The sequence below is a fragment of the Blennius ocellaris genome (assembly GCF_963422515.1).
Source record: "Blennius ocellaris genome assembly, chromosome: 13".
Lineage (NCBI taxonomy): Eukaryota > Metazoa > Chordata > Actinopteri > Blenniiformes > Blenniidae > Blennius > Blennius ocellaris.
In genome coordinates this window covers 7,295,168-7,315,779 of record NC_137662.1, presented here as the reverse complement: position 1 = coordinate 7,315,779, position 20,612 = coordinate 7,295,168, and the positions used below count along the sequence as shown (strand labels likewise).

The 20,612-nt window shown below is 39.3% G+C and overlaps 1 protein-coding gene across 1 annotated transcript in view; it reads left to right on the top strand.

The window, feature by feature from the left end:
* Window positions 1-385: 385 nt before the first annotated feature.
* LOC308138179 (gamma-aminobutyric acid receptor subunit pi) overlaps window positions 386-20,612 on the top strand; it is a gene marked incomplete at its 5' end in the record, with an annotated part of 53,001 nt that continues 32,774 nt past the window's right edge. The window contains one exon of the mRNA XM_080507191.1: window positions 386-438. Coding sequence (XP_080363317.1) covers window positions 386-438 — 53 coding nt within the window. The remainder of the gene's footprint in view (window positions 439-20,612) is intronic.

Here is a 20,612-nt window from a genome sequence, read left to right as displayed (position 1 = left end):
TGTCCTATTTTTTTGAGAACGATAACGAGAGAGAGAGAGAGAGAGAGAGAGAGAGAGAGAGAGAGAGAGAGAGAAAGAGAGAGAGAGAGACCACCATTACATGGGAGATAGAAGTCATCTTTGTAAAAGGAAAATATTTGTGGAACTGTAACACGGACCAGCTCTCGTGCTTTCCAGCCGAAAAGGAGAGATTTACAGTAGAAGTCACTGGTTCAGCTCTACAGTATAAGCTTGCGTCACTGTTGCGATGCAATTTCTTCATCAAAGGAAATTAAATCCATATATTCTGCTATTGCTCTCAGCTCTTTTAAATGACATGTTATTGTCCTTTGTGTGCTCATATTTCAGATAAACTCCAGCTGGCATCTTCACTCCTTCAGCAGCCATGGCTCTCGCTGGATCTGGAGGGACTGTGTTCGCCATCCTCCTCATTAGCAGGTGAGACTGTGTGCAGAGGAAGAAATATAGCCGTTGGGATCCTCAACCACAAAGCCGTCATAACAGGCAGGGAGAGTAATCAAGTCGTGTCAAGATTCTAATTTGTTACGACGCCAGAGCTTTCGAGGCAAGCTCAGGAGGAGACGGAGAAATGCTCAGTCTTACCGACTTCTTGTGAAACCATCAATACTCAATAACGGCTCCCCATGCATCCGACATGAAGCTCTGAAGCTCCGGCGCCATGTTGATGGCGCCACGGTGCAGAACCGATGAGGCAGGATCCGGCACTGCATGCGTCAGTCATTGCATACAATTGGTGTTGTAATCCCCGCAGAGGTCGTGTGGAGAGAATGATGGGATGTTTTATTGCATTTGTCTGTTATCGTGTAGAAAAAACACTGACGCTTTTTTTTTTTTTTTTTTTTTTTGCACATTTTAGATAAGGCAGACCCTTCTGGGCCTCAATGTATCCCACCGATAAAATATTCTCTGTATAGTCTAGCGCTTCTATTCATAATTATCTGTGGGGTTTCTTTTTTGTGTTGTAACAAGCTTTGCTGTTGCACCAGTGTATTGCACAATGGTATAAAATCCATATGTCAGCGATGGCATGAAATCAATCAGTTTCATTTTAATGCCTGCAGAGTAGATAAACCAGAGATTACTGAAAAGTAAAGAGCGCCGTGGCCACACTTGCTCTATTTGGTCAATGAAAACTTACCTGAGATGAGGGCCAACAAGGCCACCGTTATATACAATTCACTTACATACCCAGTGATCTAACTGTAATCACAAAATAAATGGGTGAAATACAAATGACACGTATTATGTTTACTTTTTTCATTCTACTGCCAGGTTTCGGCTGTAAATGTATTGGGTTTTTGGTACTTTTGTTCTCTTTTCTGCCTTTTAACTGTAGTTTCCATATTGGATTAAGTGAATACAATACAAACAGGTGACAAAACAGCAAGGGGAAAAACAAATATGAACAGCGGGCTGGAGTTAAGCCTGACATTGGGGAAAAGGCAGGTTTATTGAGGCTACATTTACAAAAAACTGATATTTCCTCTTCAACATTTTCAGAAATAATGTTTAAACCATATCTTTTACAAACAAAATTTAATTTACACAAATCCTCATGAAAACCTTGAGAAGAGCTACAGTGAGCATGCCAAACCTATCGGCAGCAGTGTAACGAGAAGCATAAAGCCTCTGCTCCTCGACATGCAAATGCAAACAAGCCAAAAGCATTTGCATGAACGTGAAAACAAGCGCTTTAAGAGCCTCTGTTGTCAGCGCAGTGGCCAAACTATAAACACAGGTCAAACACATATGATGTTGATGATGCTTCTGCAGCATACTGTGATGTCAAATTCCATCCCCCCCTCTCTACATGCAAACAGAGTTTTCAGATATGATCCTTTTCGGTGACTTGTCTCTTCATATAAGTGTAAACGAAAGGGCCCAAATGCATTGAAATATCGCAGTTTTTGCCCTTAGAGCAAATGTCCTCTGGGGTTTCATGCAAGTCAAGTAGCCCTCTTGTCACCCTGATTGAAGGGCCTCAGACATTTTGGGGAATTGAAGGTGTTCTGGCAACGTCACCAAGATGCTTGACGTTGGATTTCCTTTTAATGTGTGTTTACCATTTGTATATAAAAAGTGAGAGCAGTAAATACAGAGAAAAACATAGTCTAGTCTGCAAAGTCTTGAATCTCAAGCAATCCGAAGCCGTTGTATGAGTCAGCATGGGTGACTCCAATTTGAAACAAGTAGAAAAGGCTTGCCATGCTGTGACGCAGAGGCGCTTGTACAATTTGCAACTTGAAAATAGAACAATGTAAGTGTTTTTTCTGTGCTTCAGTGAAGCGATGCACAGCCCAAATTGAAGCATTTTTGGGGGAATTCAATTTAAAATTCAGTTGCTTTGACCTGCAGTTAGGTAACATCAAGTATTTGTGTGCGTCAGGAGGCTTTAACGAGACTAAAGCTTTTACATTGCCATATACTGGATGTGTATACTCGAGTAAGCAAACATGTTTTTTTAATCTGTTATGTTTCGTGCTTGCAAATCAAACAGAGTAATAAGCGCTGCCTATAATTGCTGTGACCTCTGTGACATTGAGTGTGTGGAGACCCTGGAAAGGTGATTTACCACACTCTGCATCCCATCGGCAAACCCTTTTGACACTCGCTTCCAGAGCTTTGATAGCCTTAGTGCGATTAGGGCAACCCCCCCCCCCCCCCCTACTTTCTGCCAGCTGAATACAAATGTTCTCCAGCCACCTGACAGTCACAAGAAGGCGTCGTGTGACCTTGACTCTGCCAATACCGTGGCGACCCTCACCTACGAGCAGGCAAGAACCTCATTGTAGGTCACGGGTTGAAGAAATATCATCTCAGAAGAAAATGCTCATCATGGCATGAATGGCCTGTTTGAAATACTGATGTTCTGCTTCATGTAGAGTATAGTACCAAAGGAGCTGCATATCTCTGAATACCTAGTCGTCAGATAGCTTCCTGCACTTGTGCTCCTGTGGCTCTCACCTTTAGAGGATTGTGTTTCCCAACAAAGAGAACAAAGAATGAGACTGGAGAGGAGAGGCTGCAGAACACAGCTGATTTTGACATTAAAAAGAGAAGGAAAAAATAAATCAAGCTGAGGCTGTGAGCTGTGACTGCGGCTGGCTTATGAAGCATTTGCTCATTGTTGACTAAGCAATGATGCGGACCACACATGTGCTTTCGATTCATCTGCTGCAGTTTTAGTGAGATGAGTACATTGAGGCTGGTGTTTATTGCAAAACATCAAGGCAAATGAATAAAAATCATTTTAAAGAAGAAGCAGAGACTCAAAAAATAAGGTTGTATTATTTCATCGAGTTGGTTTTACTTTCTGATGAAACAAAAGAAACATGGTTTCTGTAGATATCTGATATCAGAAAGTAGTGTTTGCCTTCGGGCTTTTTTGCTTTGGCTGGAACTTCAGTTCTACCAACTCTTGCAAAAGATGCCATCTGACACAAAACATCTATTTCCACACCGCAAATATATATAGGTTTGTTGCAAACAGTCTTCCGTTATTATGTTGTTTTTGTTTTTTTTTTCTTTCTGTCTTTTGGTCCAGTCACATTTGGAACACCAAGAGACGCTCTATGATTATTGTTTTGATCCCTCTTATGTTAGGTAAGCCAACAGGACCTCAGCCACATTCACTTTATGGCCTCAGAAAAAATGTAATGTGCATGCTTTATGCAACCAAAATACAAGAAGCATTTAAAAGATCCATGTACTTCACTGATGAAGCATGATAAGATTTTGCAGCATTGATTTTAATTTGCATGAAGGATAATCTTGGATGAGCATTCATTGCTTGGAATTTTGCACTGATACTACTTTTTTTTATAGGGCAAGTAGAAGTATGAGTACTAACCTTTAACTACTTGCTGATACAGAGTACTTGTCAAATGCCATCAAGTCTAATTCATACTCCATATGCAAACAATTGCGAAGGCTATGTGTTAATGAGAAACACCAACGTCCTGTTCACCAGACCAGTATAATATAAATCATCTGATAATCTATACGAGTTACAGATTTTAAGGTTTGTTACTGTAGTTTTCCAATATGTCTCTGTCAGCTTTTAGACTTTTCCCATCACTGATCATGGCCATCCAACACTGTTTGTCAAACGTTTCTCTAATGATATAAATTAAAAAATGTTCTACCTTGTCCAAATATTTCAACTTTATTCTATACAGTGCTTAAATCTGCAGATTTAAGCTAAGAAACACCAGTCTTGGCTCATTGTTGCACTTTCCAATCTATTGTTGTGGAAGCTCACATTATTTTGAATCATTTGCCCAAAGTGAAGGCTTAAACTCAGAGTTCAAAAAAACCCGACGGACATCATCTTAGTCACATCTTTTTTCATCAAGTTTGTCTCTTACAAGCTTTTGGAAGACACATGTCAGGAAAATGAATTATCTCAAATGGACAGCTTTCCAGCTCTAATGAAGAACTGGACACTTGATTATCTTTTCTAACAGCGGCCTCCTCTCACTGATGAATGCCAACAGTTTTTTTCTCAAATTTGACCTCTAACTCCAAAAATTATTATTTGCCTCACCATCTCAGCTTCTGAAATGCCACATCACCTTTCACAAACCTTTCACAATTCCTCTTAAGTGCATATAATTCACACCACGCCACGACATGGACCCCATTTGACTGTCTCAGTGACTGCCATGATTAGTTAGGTCAGCGATGACTGAGCAATCCATCTTCAGGGGAGGAGTCCTTGATGAAGTCACATCTCTTTCATTGTTGAAGCAGCCTTGGGTTAAAAGGATATAAAAAAGGGTACATTTATAACCAGATATAACTGCTTTCATCTGCAAGTCATTTAGCAGTGCACATTTACAAACAGCAGACGGCAGCTTCAAAGCAGTAAGGCCTTGATTTCTCATTTAATCCCTCTCAATACAGGTTTAAAAGTATAAAGTTGCACCATAATGCTGTATATAGGCACCAATGGTTTCACCGGTTACACCTTGGATCACATTTTACCGAAGCCTATGACTTGCAGATTAAAGGCTTACACTATGCTTTTCTTGATTAAACGGGAGAGACTTGACTCTATTCTGTGTGGGGATTCACTTTGTGTGGACCTTTTTTTTCTCTATGATTGTCAGTCGAGAGATTATTGTACCCCTATGCTAACATAATTAAAAGATTGTCTCGAAGGTGACATCGCTAAAGGAAACATCTCGGGCGCTCCACGAGGAGAAGAAATTGGCTCCAGAGAATATTGTACCACTTTGCTGGTATGAGGGAATAAATTGTGTTTTCAGATTCACTTGTTCGGGCAAGGATGTCATATCCACATCTTGAAGAATTGGTGAAAATTGCATTGCAGAGGGTAGTTGGCGCATGATCCCTCCCGAGCTCATATCAGATGACTGGTCAGATCTGAAACCGGACTTCAACGAGAGCTTTGACACACTGATTTGGGAGACTGATCCCCAGTTTTACTGCTTCTGACAGGTTCATGCTGAAGGCTGCTCACTGATGTCACTTCACTCATGTCAAAAGCTACTAAAATGCAACACCGCTGATGTTTCAGAATTGATGCCAAAGCACATTTAAAGTTTTACTGAAAGACAAAAAAAACAGTCAGATCTTGGATTTTATATAAGGGGTCTCAAAAAGTGAAAAAGACCTTTTGACTTTCTTTTGCTATTGAAACAGTGTGAAAAGAATAATGTATGTTTATGATACCAGTAATTTGTGGTTGGCTTCACTTTTGGATGAGGGACTGGTTGAAAAATAAAACAACTAAGACCTTTTTTTCGTATGAAAGTAGAAAAAAGCCAAATATTATATTCGCAGCTTCAAATTGATATAAACTTATTTACATGGCATCTATAGAGTAAATAAATAACCCTAATCGTGATTGTTAAACTACTTACATGGTTATAGACTAAAAACTGCAGTTAAAGGCTAAACACTGTGGTTAAAAACTAAAGATTGTGGTTAAAGACGAAACACTGATTAAAAACTGAACACTGATTAAAGACTAGAGACTGTGGATACATTTTTCGATTCTCCAATAAATAAGAATGTAGCTAAATAGTAACAATGCCGCTCATCAGCAACCAGATTTAAAACATTTTGATTACATAATTTGTTGTCGGCTTCAAAACTTGTATGCTGATCTTTTCCTGTAGAGAAGGTTGATATTTTACACCAGTAATCAGCTGCATTGATTTTATTGTTTTTGGTCCAGTCAAAAATACTCTGTGTGAGGGAGATTGATAAACAACGTCTTTAATAATAGGTACTTAACAGAATATTTTCTAACCTTTTTTATTCTCAGAATGAAATAATGAGCCGCTTGAGATTCTCTCGAATTCAATATCCACTCATTTCTCCTCACTACCGCAGCTGTTGGTAATTGCCTTCCTTGCCTATTTGAAATCCATCATTTATCACTGTCTGCTGAAAAAGTGAACCAAAAAGCAATTTTTCATGTTCATTAACTTTAATTGTTGGTTCCCTATCAAGAACAGTATTTGGTCTCCGCTGGGTTTCACAGACTTCTTCCATTGTCAGTGTTTTTTGTCATGGTAACATTGTCGCTTATATTTTTCATCAGCATGGACCTGATTATACTACGGCGCTAACGTTTCTAAACCACAGAGCTGCAAATAATTATTGGGGGGTTGTTTTCCATGAGAGCAGCTTGTTGTCAACACATAGCGGGCACTGGGGAGCAATACAGTGATCTGCAAAAGCAGCACCGCTATCATTTGCGAGAAGCTTTACTTGTTTCCAAGAGAGGAACAAGAAACTTTTGACGAGCCAGAGGCTGAACCGTACTTCCTCTACACGTGAGGCTTGAACATATTCTTGTAAGACGAGGAGTCTGCAGCTGGAGTGGCTAAGTACAGTTTTGCACTTATATGCAAATCAACATTAAATGCCATTTTCAACTTTTTTTGCACAACATATGCTTATGCTTTAGTTTCAATTGACAAATGGAACATAGAAAGAGGTGTTCATTTGCAATAACACACATCACATTTTAACATGTCACCTGCCTTCATGTAGTAGCCAGTTAGGTAAAAGAAAATTTGCAAACAGATAAAATAGGGAGAACAGCTTAAAAAAACCCCAGCTAAAACACATGGTTTATCTCAAACTGTCAAATGTGAGGTTTGGATTGGGCCACAATTTAAATGTGGAGCTTTTAATATTAAAAGTGGCTAGAATTAGGTAAATTTCATTTGAAAAAAATTTACATGGTGGAATTTCTTTTGTTAATCCTGTTACTGAAGTGCTGCCTGTGCCTGGTCCTTTCCAACTAACTTCAGGATTTATGTTCATGCTGGACAGTTCAGCACCTCACAATTAGCATCTGCTGGGGAGGAAACGTGGATTATGTAAACCGTTATGTAAAAAGTATGAGGTCCTTACTGGGTTGGGGAGTATCAGGACTGGCTCACACTGTTAACACCGCACTAGCCAGGCGTGTGTCTTGACCTGTGCTGTTGTGCTGGGGGGGGTTGAGTGAGATGGATTTACAGTGCTACTCCACATCAACCTCCAGGCATCTTATTTTCAGTTAAACAACAAGACGTCTCATTATGTTGGTCTTTACGAAATAACAAGCCATAAAAACTGGCTGAACAGCTGTCTGATTGTCTCTCTTTAAGAAAAAAAAGCTTGACATTGTTGAAGGATCCCTGGGGGTTAGGGGGTGCATTGCATTTTGAGGGTTAATTATATCACTGGTTGAATTTAGTGGGATATGAGTGGGGACGTCGTCCTGACTCCACACTGACCCAATAGAACTAATATCACAATCATCAAGGTTTCTATAAGGAAATCAATACATTCTTAGGTGACGACATGTGTTTGGTCATTGCTCTTGTAAAGAAGTAGAAGTAAACAGTAACAAGTTACATGTGGATTTAATGCTATATTTCCAGAAAGGACATATGTCAAGTCAATGATTATGCAAGGAATCTGTGAGGAAGAGATTGTCTTCCTGTGTTTTCCAAACTGGGTACATCTTGCCTCTTGTTGGATGTTGGCATTGATTCACTCCAGCCTCTGTTACAGGATTTAGTAAGATTCTGTACAAGAAGTGAGGAATTGTATGCTCGTGTAAATAGATTTTGTCAGTTCACATGTGATTTGTGAGTGATCAACTGGCAATAATGCGATGCGTTAATATTATGCTGAACAACAATATTCAAATGAGGGTTTTGCATGCAATACGCTCTCTGTGATGCCATGGAGCTGCACGTGTTGGTGAAGGAACTTATCAGACATATCATTTAATGAACATTATGGCAAATAAATCTAAGTTTGCAATCTGGGAGAAGATCTGTCACAGAGTCAAAGATGTGGGAATATGAAAAGAAGAGATTGCAGGACCTTCAATCAGGGGTGACAAGCACATTTTAGTTCAAAGGCCCCGTACAGTCCAGTTTCATATTAAGTGGGCTGGACAGGTGTTGTTGTGGTGCAGAGTATATGAGAAAACCCAAAAATTACTAGTGAAAATGACTAGATTCTCGAGATGAAGCCAATTTGAAACATTCTGGTGCAAAATACAGTGAAATGTCCAAGAAACCTTTTGCATTATGCATGTCCTTACAAATTGACCCTGACAGCATGGCTTTGAGGCTGATGATAGTTTAGTCACAATGATCTCAGTGTTGTGTTGTGTCTGCTACTTTTTGTTGAAAAATAATCAGTTTTCTTTGACGTATTTGCAATTTGCTTGGTGGTTTGGCAGGCCACGTGAGAGCCACTTGATGCATGGCCCTTTGTTTGACATGTTTCACATCGCTGCCTTAGAGGATTCAACATAGAGAATAATAATAAGGTCTGCAGATAAGTTATCGGGACCCAGCAAAGAAAGTATAAATCACCTCAAGCTTGAGTTCATCTGTGCTTCATTTCCAAACATGTTAAAAACTGAATCAATCATTAACAACACAAACTTCAATCCTATTGGGCATCCTACATCATCTCGTAGCCCAATCTTCGCTGAGTATTTTGTGTAATGTGGAACACACATGTAGTCCATATTCCTGTTGGTAGGTCAGCTTCTATATGTATGGATGGAAGATCACATTTTTTTAATTTACCCACAATATTCTACAGTAATGTTGTCAACTACAGGTTCTTTTTTTTTTTTTACTTTTTCAAGCTTCTTCAATACAGATGTTATGATGTGAAAATATTAACACCTACGGGCACTTTATAGAGTCACCAGTTACACTCAAATACATGTCTTTGGACTGTGGGAGAACAGACACAAGGCCATGAAGAACATGTAAACTCCACACAGGAAAGTCTACAACCAGATTGAGTGTTCTCGCAGTCACATACAAATGCTTACCGCTATAGCAATGTATGGCCCCATGGGATGAATTAATATTCAAATATGTTTCATCTCATGCGTTAAACTGCTTGCTCCTGAAATGCCCATTCACAGTATGTTTACTGAAGGTTTTACTATTTCATAAGTTTAATATTAGATGAGCTACTTCTAAAACATTATTGATGTTGCAAATCATGCTTTTAGGCTTCCTCCCATTAAAAAAGATCAGATGTTTAATGAGAAGCGTTCTTCATTCCAGCATATTAATATTAGAAAAAAAAGCTGCTTGACCCTACACCGTAAAAATTACACTTTCTTTTCTGTGTAGCTTCAATGGTAAAGCTGCTAAAGATGCGTGATCGGCTTCAGGCTTTACGTCGACAGAAATAGGAAGGGACTGGTTTGACATGGAGTTGGATGCTAAAAAAAAACACATCCTTGAAGGTGGTCAAGGAGACGTGACAGCCACTGTAAGACTGTAATCGCCTCCAGTAGGTTCTGTTATATTGTTGAACCCAGAAGAGGATGGCATTGGTTGGCTGCATATATACAAGAATGCTGTTTCTGTTTCAAATGTGGAAGTTATGGTGTGCATTTGGTGTGAAAAAATATTTATCAAATCCAATGTTGACGTTAACTGCGATTATCCATTTTAAAGAGCCTGTTTCATATCATACAGTTCCTAATGTCAAATCCAATCAGACTCAGCATCATGCATATACCCATGTGTATACTTCAGGGAAAAGCTGTAAATGACAATGTTGCATTTCCTCAAGAAATATTGAAATATGTTCTCATAACTGAGTTTTGTTCAATGTTGAATTTGAATATAATCTGAATTCACTTAACAAATTCTCTGCAGAGCTATCTTCTGCTTTGCTTCCCAAACCCTGCACCTCCTGTCAACTACAGTTTGACAGTTTTTCTTCCCTGGCTCACAAATTTAATTGCAAAGTCTATTGAAGAAGTAGTCATTATTAACAACAGTATAATTGATTTGCAGAATGTACCTCAATGTTGCGAGATGGGAAAAAAACTACAGCCAGTTTATACCCAGTCACTTTGATTTCTATGGTTCATTGTCATAAATCACAATTGTGCCTGCTGGGGTTTTCCAGTCTGGGGAGTACATGACTGTCCCTCCCATTCTCCCATATATCTTCTCACCTCAGAGTATTTGGGGCCGTGATGGTAGTATCGAACAAAAGGATGCCAGCATGTCTTTTAAGCATCTAGTGGGAGGTGACTAGTCGTCCAAATCAGACTTCTGAACAACTTTAACTGGCTGCTGTCAATGTGGTGGAGTAGGAACTTGCTGCTCCTGCTATAGTGCACCACAGCTATAGTAAATAGTTCTCACATGCGCAAGTAGATTGACAATAACATCAATGCCTCCAGAGTGTCACAACTCCCAGTCAATATTCTCCCGGGATTTGGTAGTTTTATAGTCGAGTCATCCACCATAGCAATCTTACTTCATCGTCCAGCCACACGAATGTCCATGTGCTTGCCATTCGTTAATGTTTATAGCGCAATGTTTTCTCCATGTGTTCTGCAATTACAAACAACTGTGACCAGGAGGAGGAAGCAGGAGAGCACAGGGGCGGAGCTAAGGGGAACACAGGTGGGGAGGATTGAAAACTCTCAGGAAGGGAGGGGTGAGCAGGATCATGACAGGCGATATTAAACAACATGTAATCAAAGAGCTTTACAGGTCAGCTTCTTTCACCACATACAGCAACTACATTACCACAGACATCGTTCCTAATCTGTGGCTGATCTCACATTCTCCTCTCCCTTCACCCATTAAAAAGAAGCCACGATACTTGAACTCCTCCACCTGGGGTCACCTTTGTCTTCAGAGACGTCAACCATTTTGTCCTTTGTTGGAATTTGCAATGATCCACCTCAATCTGAAGCTCAATAATCAGTTGTTCTTATGATAACTTTAAAACACCATGGTTGCATCAAACAGCACATAAAGAGAACGCTTAAGAACTGTTCTTGTTAAATATGGTTTTATATCCAGTGTGCAGTCTGAGTCCCCTGACATCTGGTTTTAATCCAGTTGTCATTGCTCTTGATTTTTTCATCTGATCGCTCCTCCCATGGTCTGCACGTCACCCTCGCTGCCGTTCTATTAAATACTTGCTAACAGAGGCATTATAGCTGACTCATCTTCACCCATCGTAACACAGGTTGCCAATTATTGGACCCATAATATTAGACTACTGCACTTTTCATAACTGTTTTGCTAGGAAATAAAATGTAGCGACATTACATCACTTCAGAATATTATATAACTTTATATCTGATTGACATCTACTTTCATTGGGACATTTGATAGCATTATCATTGGTTTCCTTAATCCATATGCCCAAAGATAAAGTCCTAATGTGGATTTTAGCGGCTGGTTTAGCCAGTGGTTATTTTTGGCACAGTTTTACAGTCTGGCTTTATTAGAGCAGCTCACAATTCTCCTCCTACTCAGAAACGTAAATCGATTGCTGTTCTATACTGGTCCGTCACGAGGCAGAGACCGAGAGACAGACAACCACACACACCCACATTGAAACCTATGGATGTTTACCATGACAAACATGTTTTGAGGAAACCAGAACCTCAGCATCAAGTAAAGGTCCAGATTAAATCCCACAACTTCCTCACGATGAGGCAAGAATGCTAACCACTACATTCACAAACATCCGTTTTGTGTAAAAATGACTTAAAACAAAGGATTGAGTTTAAACAATATGCATCATAAGTTCAGTTTATGCAGCGATTTTTGATCATTCACATTTTAAAAGCCAGAGACGATGTCAGTCTCTACCTAAATAATCTGGGAAAAGCCCAGGGCGGGGTAGAGCACCTTTACCCAGCTGAAGGCGTAAAATAATTTTGTCTTATTCACAACTGATCTGAGGAAAGATCATCTGATTAGTTATATGTTTGAGGAAGTGGAAGTTTGGCATTGAAAATTGGTGTAGTTTTCATGTTTGGCCACTAATGTGTACTGTTTTTTTATGTCATACAATACTTTGTAACTTTGAGGCTCCTTTAAAGTGTCTTTCTTTGCTGTTTTGGTTCATTCAGTATCAGTTGTTCATAAGAAAATAAATATAATCCAGATGAGGGTGGAACAAATGTGCACTTTATGAGAGAAATGCTGTTAAATTCAAGAGTGAACAGCACACGGAGACGAAGTGTTTTCAGAAAGTTCACCTTTCAGTGACTTGTTGTGTAAACCGAGCCTCAGAGCTGGTAAGAATTTATCTATTAGCTTTCCAGGAGGAAATATTTATCACCGAGAGTGAAAGGCAGGGATGTGATGCATGTTTTAGTTGACAAATGATTAAAACATCTAATTTGGATGCAAAATAGGAGTTCCTTTTCAAAGATGGTCTCCAATGCAACAACATTATAATATGATTAAAATGTTTATTCACACATCATTTTATGGCAGCTTCAGGGAGCCCTGGCAGAGGGGGCTGAAAAACCATGAATGCAATGTTTCTTGCCTAATGTCTCAATTTAAGTCAACACTCAGCCAGCCAGAGACATTTTTAATGTGCCTCTATATATTTAAAGAGAGAAGGACTATGTACAGTATCTTTCCCATAAGGCCTTACAAAGCTCCAATCCAAAGACCATCTCACATTACTGGACCACAAAGTATACACTACAGATAACACATTTATTACCATGCTCACACGTTGTAGTGTCAATTTAATTAATACTCACCAGACATCTTATTTTGACCTTCCTTTGAGCTTTTAAAATCACTGAATCATAAATGGAGATTTAATGAAGAAGCCCGCTCGCCTTAAGAGGGAGTTACTGTCGCTGATAGCTTATCCTGTCAGAAAGTGACTCTAAACTCAATATCAGAGAGGTTTACTTTGTATCTCGCTCACCAACAGAGAGGCTCCTCAAGGTTAAAAAAAAAAAAAGCCCCTTGAAAGCTGATTGGTTTGGTTGACTCACACTCCAGCTTTCCAGGCCTAGCCTCCCGATGGTCCCAGGATAACATTAAAAGTGCACACAGTAATTGAAACATTATCCGAGGGGGCTTAAAAATCAAGTTGTGAAACTTCAAAAGGGTTTTTTTTTTTTCGTTTTCGTTTTTCACAACCATGAAAGTAACAGTAGAAATTACATGAAAACAAAGTGGATAATCTTGCAGGGTTTTGTGGGCTTTTTCGGTTGAAGATTTTGCTGGCCACCACACATTGCAGCTATCACCCTTTTTACACAATAACTGACTGGAAACAGCCTCACAAGTGAGTGTTGGGGTGAATGATCAGTGTGCACATGCTGAAGACATGCTGAAAGGTTGGTGTTGTGTTTTTTGCAATACCACTACTTAAACAAACATGAAGAACATGATGTACATATTAAAGCTCCAGGCCCCAGGCATTTGGCCTCAGCTGATGCCAGACCACATCAACAAAAGGGAATATTTATGAAGTGGAACAAGTGTTCACAGTAAATCAAGGTAACATGCCGTTATGAGCAAGAAATCGAGTCGTATTTTCAAATACCTTTCAGTTAGGATGTTTGAACGATGTGTTTATAGCTGTTTTAGTGTAATGTTGCTATGACACTATAGCTGATCCTTTTTCCTTCAGGAAGGTTTCAAGGTGATCCCGCAACGTTGTCAAAACGATGCTCATTTACATGGAAACAGCAGAAGCACTCAAAGCAATGTAGTTTGTATGCCAGGCTTGGTTCTGTGGGTTTTGTTATTAATTTTTTTTATCATAAAACCACACACACACACATCAATAATGGTAAGTACATGGACATTTGTATGGACAGATGACCAAGTTGGATTGCTATTCTGGGTAACTCAACTATAAAATTATCAAGTCCCAGGAGAATATGGAGAGTCATAACACTCTGAAGGCTGTCGTTGTTGTTTTTGTCCATCTATTCATACTTGTGCAGAAGAACTATTTACTACGGTCATGGGCCACGTTTTCCAGCCATGTTTTCCATGCGCAATCTGCATGCCATGTAATGCGGGTGGAACCAAACGCAGACTCAAAGAGTTCCATTTAAAAAAAAAAAAACAGGTTTAGTTAAAATCTAAATTATCCAGGGGTAAAAATGCTAAACAAAGCATAGTCCAAAAACAAACAGATAACACTAGGGAGCCGGAACGGGATGAAGACGAAACAAGTTTGACAACATTAACTGACACAGACAACAGAGAGACGGAGGCTTAAATACACAGGGAAAGGGAGGACACAGGTGAAACTCATAACGACACAATTAGGTGCACACAGGGGAAGAAGACAATTGGATGAGTGGAAACGTGAGGTAGACACGAGACCTGGCAGCACAGTAGCAGTGTTTCAGAAATGTTTTCAGTGACTCTGGGCACTGTTGCAGTGTAAACGGGCATCCAAAAATACCCACTTTCACTTGAAAATGTGTTATCAACAGCACCTTAATCTGTGATTTTAAAAGTACTGGAAGTGCTCCAGTGCACACTGTATGATAATACATTTTTTGGGAGTGATGCAGAACTCAGCATAACACCAGTTCCTTCAAAAGTTTATAATCAGGATTAAATTCATGAAAAGAAGCAGCAGCAACAAAATAGATTGGATAAACTACCAACACAAAGAAAGACGGTTTAAGTAAGCTAAGTGGCCGGGTTACATTACAGGTACTGTGCATACAGACTAATATTGTCACAGGAATCATCATTTCACACATTGACAGTGTACAAAAGGTTTTTTTCCTTGAACCATGTTAAAGGTGTTAAAACAAGTAAAAACACTAATGTCCTCAGCTGCGAGCTTTAAATAGATTTGTGAATGTCAATTAGCAGCTATAACTGTGGCAGACACACAACCCCACAGTAATTTAGAGTATTTGATGTAGACCTACTACAGATATTGTGCCAGAAGTTGCCATGGTTGTAAATATGGTGAAATTAAAAGCATCATTGATCATCTGCTGCCAGAAGCTGCAGTTCGAGAGCCCATCTGTGAATGTGTTCCGACAGCTATGGCCATGGCGATGAGCCCCAGTTAGCTCTCTTTGTCTCTTCATCGCAGTCACAGTTTGCCTGCTTTTTGTTAATCCTTCACAAGTTACTCAGACTCTGCGGACTCTCTTTTTGCTGCTCTATTCCTGTTTTCTGCTGCATAAGCAGGACATGCTTGAGCTGCCAGTCAAATATGGCAGTAATTTTGTAACATCACCTTCCTGCTATAATTAAATATATAGTGGTCCCAGTGGTCCATGCTGAATATTTGATGGACTGCAAAGGCAGGCTAATCCTCAAATCTCCATCAACTTCTTCACTTCTTCACGTCATCAATCTGAAGAAATTCAACAATTAAATTAAAGAGCTCTCTTATGGAACTGTGATTGTCTCGGTTGAAGACAGCCAATAGGTATGTGGCCAATTAAACCATCTAATTTCACAATTTAGTTCAGCAAACAGTTTTTTTCCCTCTTTGATTTGACTAATCTCGCATGAAATTAAGATGCATCATGTTTGGACTTACACAGGATAGCGTCAAATTACAAGCAGTTGATGTTGCAAATTGGTAGCTGCTGCACTGGTGCAAGGTGGGTATTTAGTAAGCAAGTCAATGAAGTTTGAGGAAGGTTGACTTTGCTTCTAATATTTGCCGACTTGATAGAGATGTCAAATGGGTTTAACTAAAGAACTGATTACAATCAGATGAATAAAGAATTGTCCTTAAATGAGAACCATAGAAAGTTATATGTCAAGGAATTTCCAGCATATAAAAATAACTTGCATAATTGTTTCCATTTAATTACCGCCTGTACAAGTCAACCTCCAACTTATTAAGCTAATGGAGCCGAATGGATGCAAGAGAATTTCAACCACATTGCACATTGGGACCCCTAAAAAAAGCAGTGGAATCATTATTATGCCCGACTGACTATTTTCACAGCCAATGTGTTTTATTAGTTGTGAACATGAACGAATGTGTTTGCAAATCAAAACAACAGGAAAAAAATTAATCGGCCTTGAAAAACACTTTCGCCCAAAATGACTACAGCTTCTCTGCAATGAAAACAATAAATGAAGAGGAGACAGAGTTCGCCTCCCTCATGATTCCCGACACAATTTTTCATGCAGGTATTCTGAACTTTTAATAACACATTTTATCATTGTCGGCATATAAACCTCCTTGTAGCTCCCTCACTCACCTCAGGGAATCACCATGAACTTTTTACCTGATGACATCAGGACTTTGAGCCTTCCCTTGAGTTTCTCACATCTGCAGGCTGCAGGTTTCTCACCCAAATGAGCTCTACTTTCTGTGGTTCCGTTTGTAATGTTCTGTGAAACAAGCTGGGAAACCAGAAAGAAGCTCTGTGATGAAAATTATTTCATATCGTACATTAGTAATAACCACTTGCTATATTGGTAAAGGTTTTGATGAAAGCAAATTTGAAGCACACCCCCAAAAAATGCAGATGTCAAAAAACCAACTCTTCTTTTTCCGGCTCATTCCCCAAAATAGAATGTTACAGGTGCCTTTTGAGTTATGCTGCAGACCTGTGACATTTTGTCAGCGAATATGCCCAAGCTTTCAATCCTGCCCTCATAGTGCTTTTCTTGGAATACAAAGAATAAGTATTTGTGCCATATGGAGATTAAATGCATATAACTGAGAGCATTCACTCTGCAATGATGCCTCGAAACTCTGTAATGTTTAAATGTCTTTAGTTCAATATAAAGTTGCATGAGTCTGCATGATGAAGTTTATTTTTGAGACTTTTTGTACTTCCTCTGCAGCTCTTTCATATCCATCAGTTTAAAATTAGGTAAATGCAGGGTTTCTCCTGAACAGGTTGTCAATCCATCATAGGGCAAACACAGAGCGAGACAACTGCACACACAATCAGTACAACAGTAAATCTAAAGACACTAAATTCCAGAGGTTGTGACAGTCGGAAAATATAAGAACAATAAACAAAGAGTCAACATAGTCAACATACTTTCCTTCGTGTTGCCCAAAAGTAAAATGTTCAAAAAACTCTATAAAGTGCTGCTTGACAACTCCATGTACCCCGGAGAGCTGACTTAACGTTCCATCTGATAAATGTGACAAAGCCATTCTCATTTCGCGCGACTGCCTTCTGTCAGCTAATAATTTCATTTGGGCGTAGTTGACAAGGTTTTTATTTTTAATTTCTTTTTCATAACTCAGACAACTGTGAGGATTCTTGCACTGCCATCTGTCCCAGATAAACAATCTGCAAATTGTGGCATAATTGTGATGTACAGCATTGTGGCCCAGAATTCTGCATATATTAGCCCGAACCTCCCCTCACTTGTGTCTCACACAGCCTTGTTCTGGTGGTGAGGCCTGCGTTCCCATGCTTGTTACGCTCTTTCATCTGCCGTTAAAAAGAAAATAGAGTTAATTATCCCACTGATGGGATTTTTCAGGATGGCTACATTTTCTCCAGAACTAATCAATGTTATTTCCTCTCGGTAATGGCCCAACTCTAAAATGGACGACAAAAATTTCCAAAAGTAATTACAGATTACCCACACAGGCAACAAATCTATCTTTGATGATTCCCCTTAATGTAAATCCGACTTGTTGATTGCTGGCTTTACGGATTTATGTTGCAGTTTAGTTTTGATATTCAGCAAAGTTCTGAAATGATTACTTTTAAGATGGCCAGCGGAGGTTAGTTTTATTTGAACGAATGCCACTTGGTTGCCATTGCCTGACAAATCAGAGCAAATCAGCAAAATTGGAGTGTACTCAGACCAATTTAATGACCATCCTATGCGTTTGTCGGACCCATTTATGCAGGATACTAAGACGCTATTGGAGCCATTGAAACTGAATTATGTAAATATCCAGTGGGTGCAGCACATTGAAGCAGCTCAGGCTAGTAGGCCAGAGCTACGGAAGCATTGTGGTGCCTCACAACACATTCTCGTTTGAGGTGTATCAATGGTGCTTTAATGCAGTAGCTCTGATCCTGAGGTTTGGGATTGTTTTCTAGTAATCAGAGGGCAATCAGAGATTGTTCACATGATGAACCAAAGACAGGGATGGTAAAAATAACTCCCATGGGCCAAAACCAGCCCTTCAAGAGGCTCAAATCCAGCCTGTCAAAACACAAACTGTAAAGATTAAAAAAAAAACATAGACTATTCCATTTGTTTTTACTAATATTGTAAGACTGACAGACACAACATGTCATTATGGCCCCATTTTCAACATTCTGAAAATTATGTAGTCAGCATACCAGGCCTGGTGATGTTGTTTGTTTCTGTAATTAGATCACACATGCATAAAATCAGAGAATACACTATAAACATCAACAATGGAGAGGACACAGACATTCATATTGACAGACAACAACATTGGATTGCTATGAAACTACCAAGTCGCAGTAGAATATGGACTGGGAGTCCACCATTGTTGTCATTTACACACGCATATTGATAAAGAACTATTCACTACAGCAGTAGTGCACATGCGCTGTTGCAACGATTCTGCCATCTACACTGAAAGAGTAGGACTATTATCATGTACACAGACACCCAAAAGGCAACACAATCTCAGCTTTTCACTTGAAATTATTGCTGTGTGAACAGTGCCTGAGACCCCAGCTGAGATATCAGTCATGCTACCATGAAAGATAGTTACTTCGTTGCTGTCAAACTAGCCTCAAAGCCATGCAGTCAGCGTGAGTCTGTAAACATGCATAATGCAACAGCTAGAGGAGAAGTTTTTGGGACATTTCACTGTACTTTGTGCACACAATAAAAGCAATTTTTTTAAAAATGATTATTATAGTTACTCATTGAATATAAAGCACACAAATATATTTGCTGTTGTGACACAATTTAATTGAGTCAATGAAATTGAATAAGAAATTAGGTTTCACGACGTACATTTTCATGCTTATAGTACTTCAGATAAAAAAGATACAATGTCTTGTCAAATGAAGTGTGATAACCAGATAAACACCCACAGTGGTAACCTGTTGTTAGAAGGGATTCGAACCTTTGAATTCCAGAACACCGAATCACTTCTCTAACCTTTTTTAGTTTATCAGCTGCGCTCCAGAATTATAAATAAAGGTTGGTTTAGGAGTTTTTGAAAATAGATATGTTGGAGGTGGTTGATCTTTTCATTTGCAATTTTCAACAATTTGCAATTACAGCCAATTATTCACTTCACTGTGTTCACAATCATTGCCGAATAAAATTCTGCATTTTGACCAAAAGTCCCAAGAATTAAATGTCCCAGGTATTTCTCTAAATCAGGGGTCTCCAACCCTGGTCCTCAAGAGCCCCTTTCCTGCATGTTTTAGCTCACTCCCAGTTGCAACACACCTGATTCAATGAAGGGTGGTGATGACATAATCATTAGATTCAGGTATGTTGAAGCAGGGAGAGAACTAAAACATTGCAGGACATGGGCTCTCGGGGACCGAGGTTGGAGACTCCTGCTCTAGAATGTACAAAAAAAGGTTCTTGTTTCCATTGTCACCTGCAGTGCCATGATGGCCTGAAATCATAGGAATTATGCATATCAAGCCGATAAAATAGGACAACAGAAAAAATGCAATGAATGTAAATCAACTACATCTCATGGTTTGACTAATGGTGAATGCGGAGGAGTTGATCAGCTTTTTATTGCATTGGAAAAGGATTCATCAAGACAACACCAGAAAGGACTGAGCCCTCATTGCAAGAAGGCAAAACAAAATTATAGAATTTCCTCCATCCGGTTAGATTTGTTGAACACTGAAACCCCAAAGTTTGTAAATTTGGACCCCAGTTTTTAAAATCAAACAAATCATTCCTGGGAGGGTTGTTAGTACTGAGGTGAAATCCATGTGGTTGAAATGCAGCTGAAAAGAAGAGAAACATTGGAGGTTCTGATGTTAAAATTTAAAAATGAATTGGCCTTTACATGCAAGCTTATGCTTGCCAGTGGCTTCTTTTCTACTGGCTGAGAAGAGAAAAGACAGATATGTTCATCCAGCTTCACCTTCATTCATAAAAAATTGTTTACACGCATACCATTTGTTGTACTGTCAGGCTGAACAATGAAACCGTCTCTCGCACCTTTCCCTCATATACACTAAGCGAGTCATAAAAGAAGATGTGTTGTTGTTCGGTGACATCCAGGATGTTTATATGTATTGGTCATCTAAAGTGACATAAATATTCTATTATATCTTCTTCCCGATATTGTCGCTCCACTTTACAAGTTTATACTAGAGATTTTGTCTGCGTTCG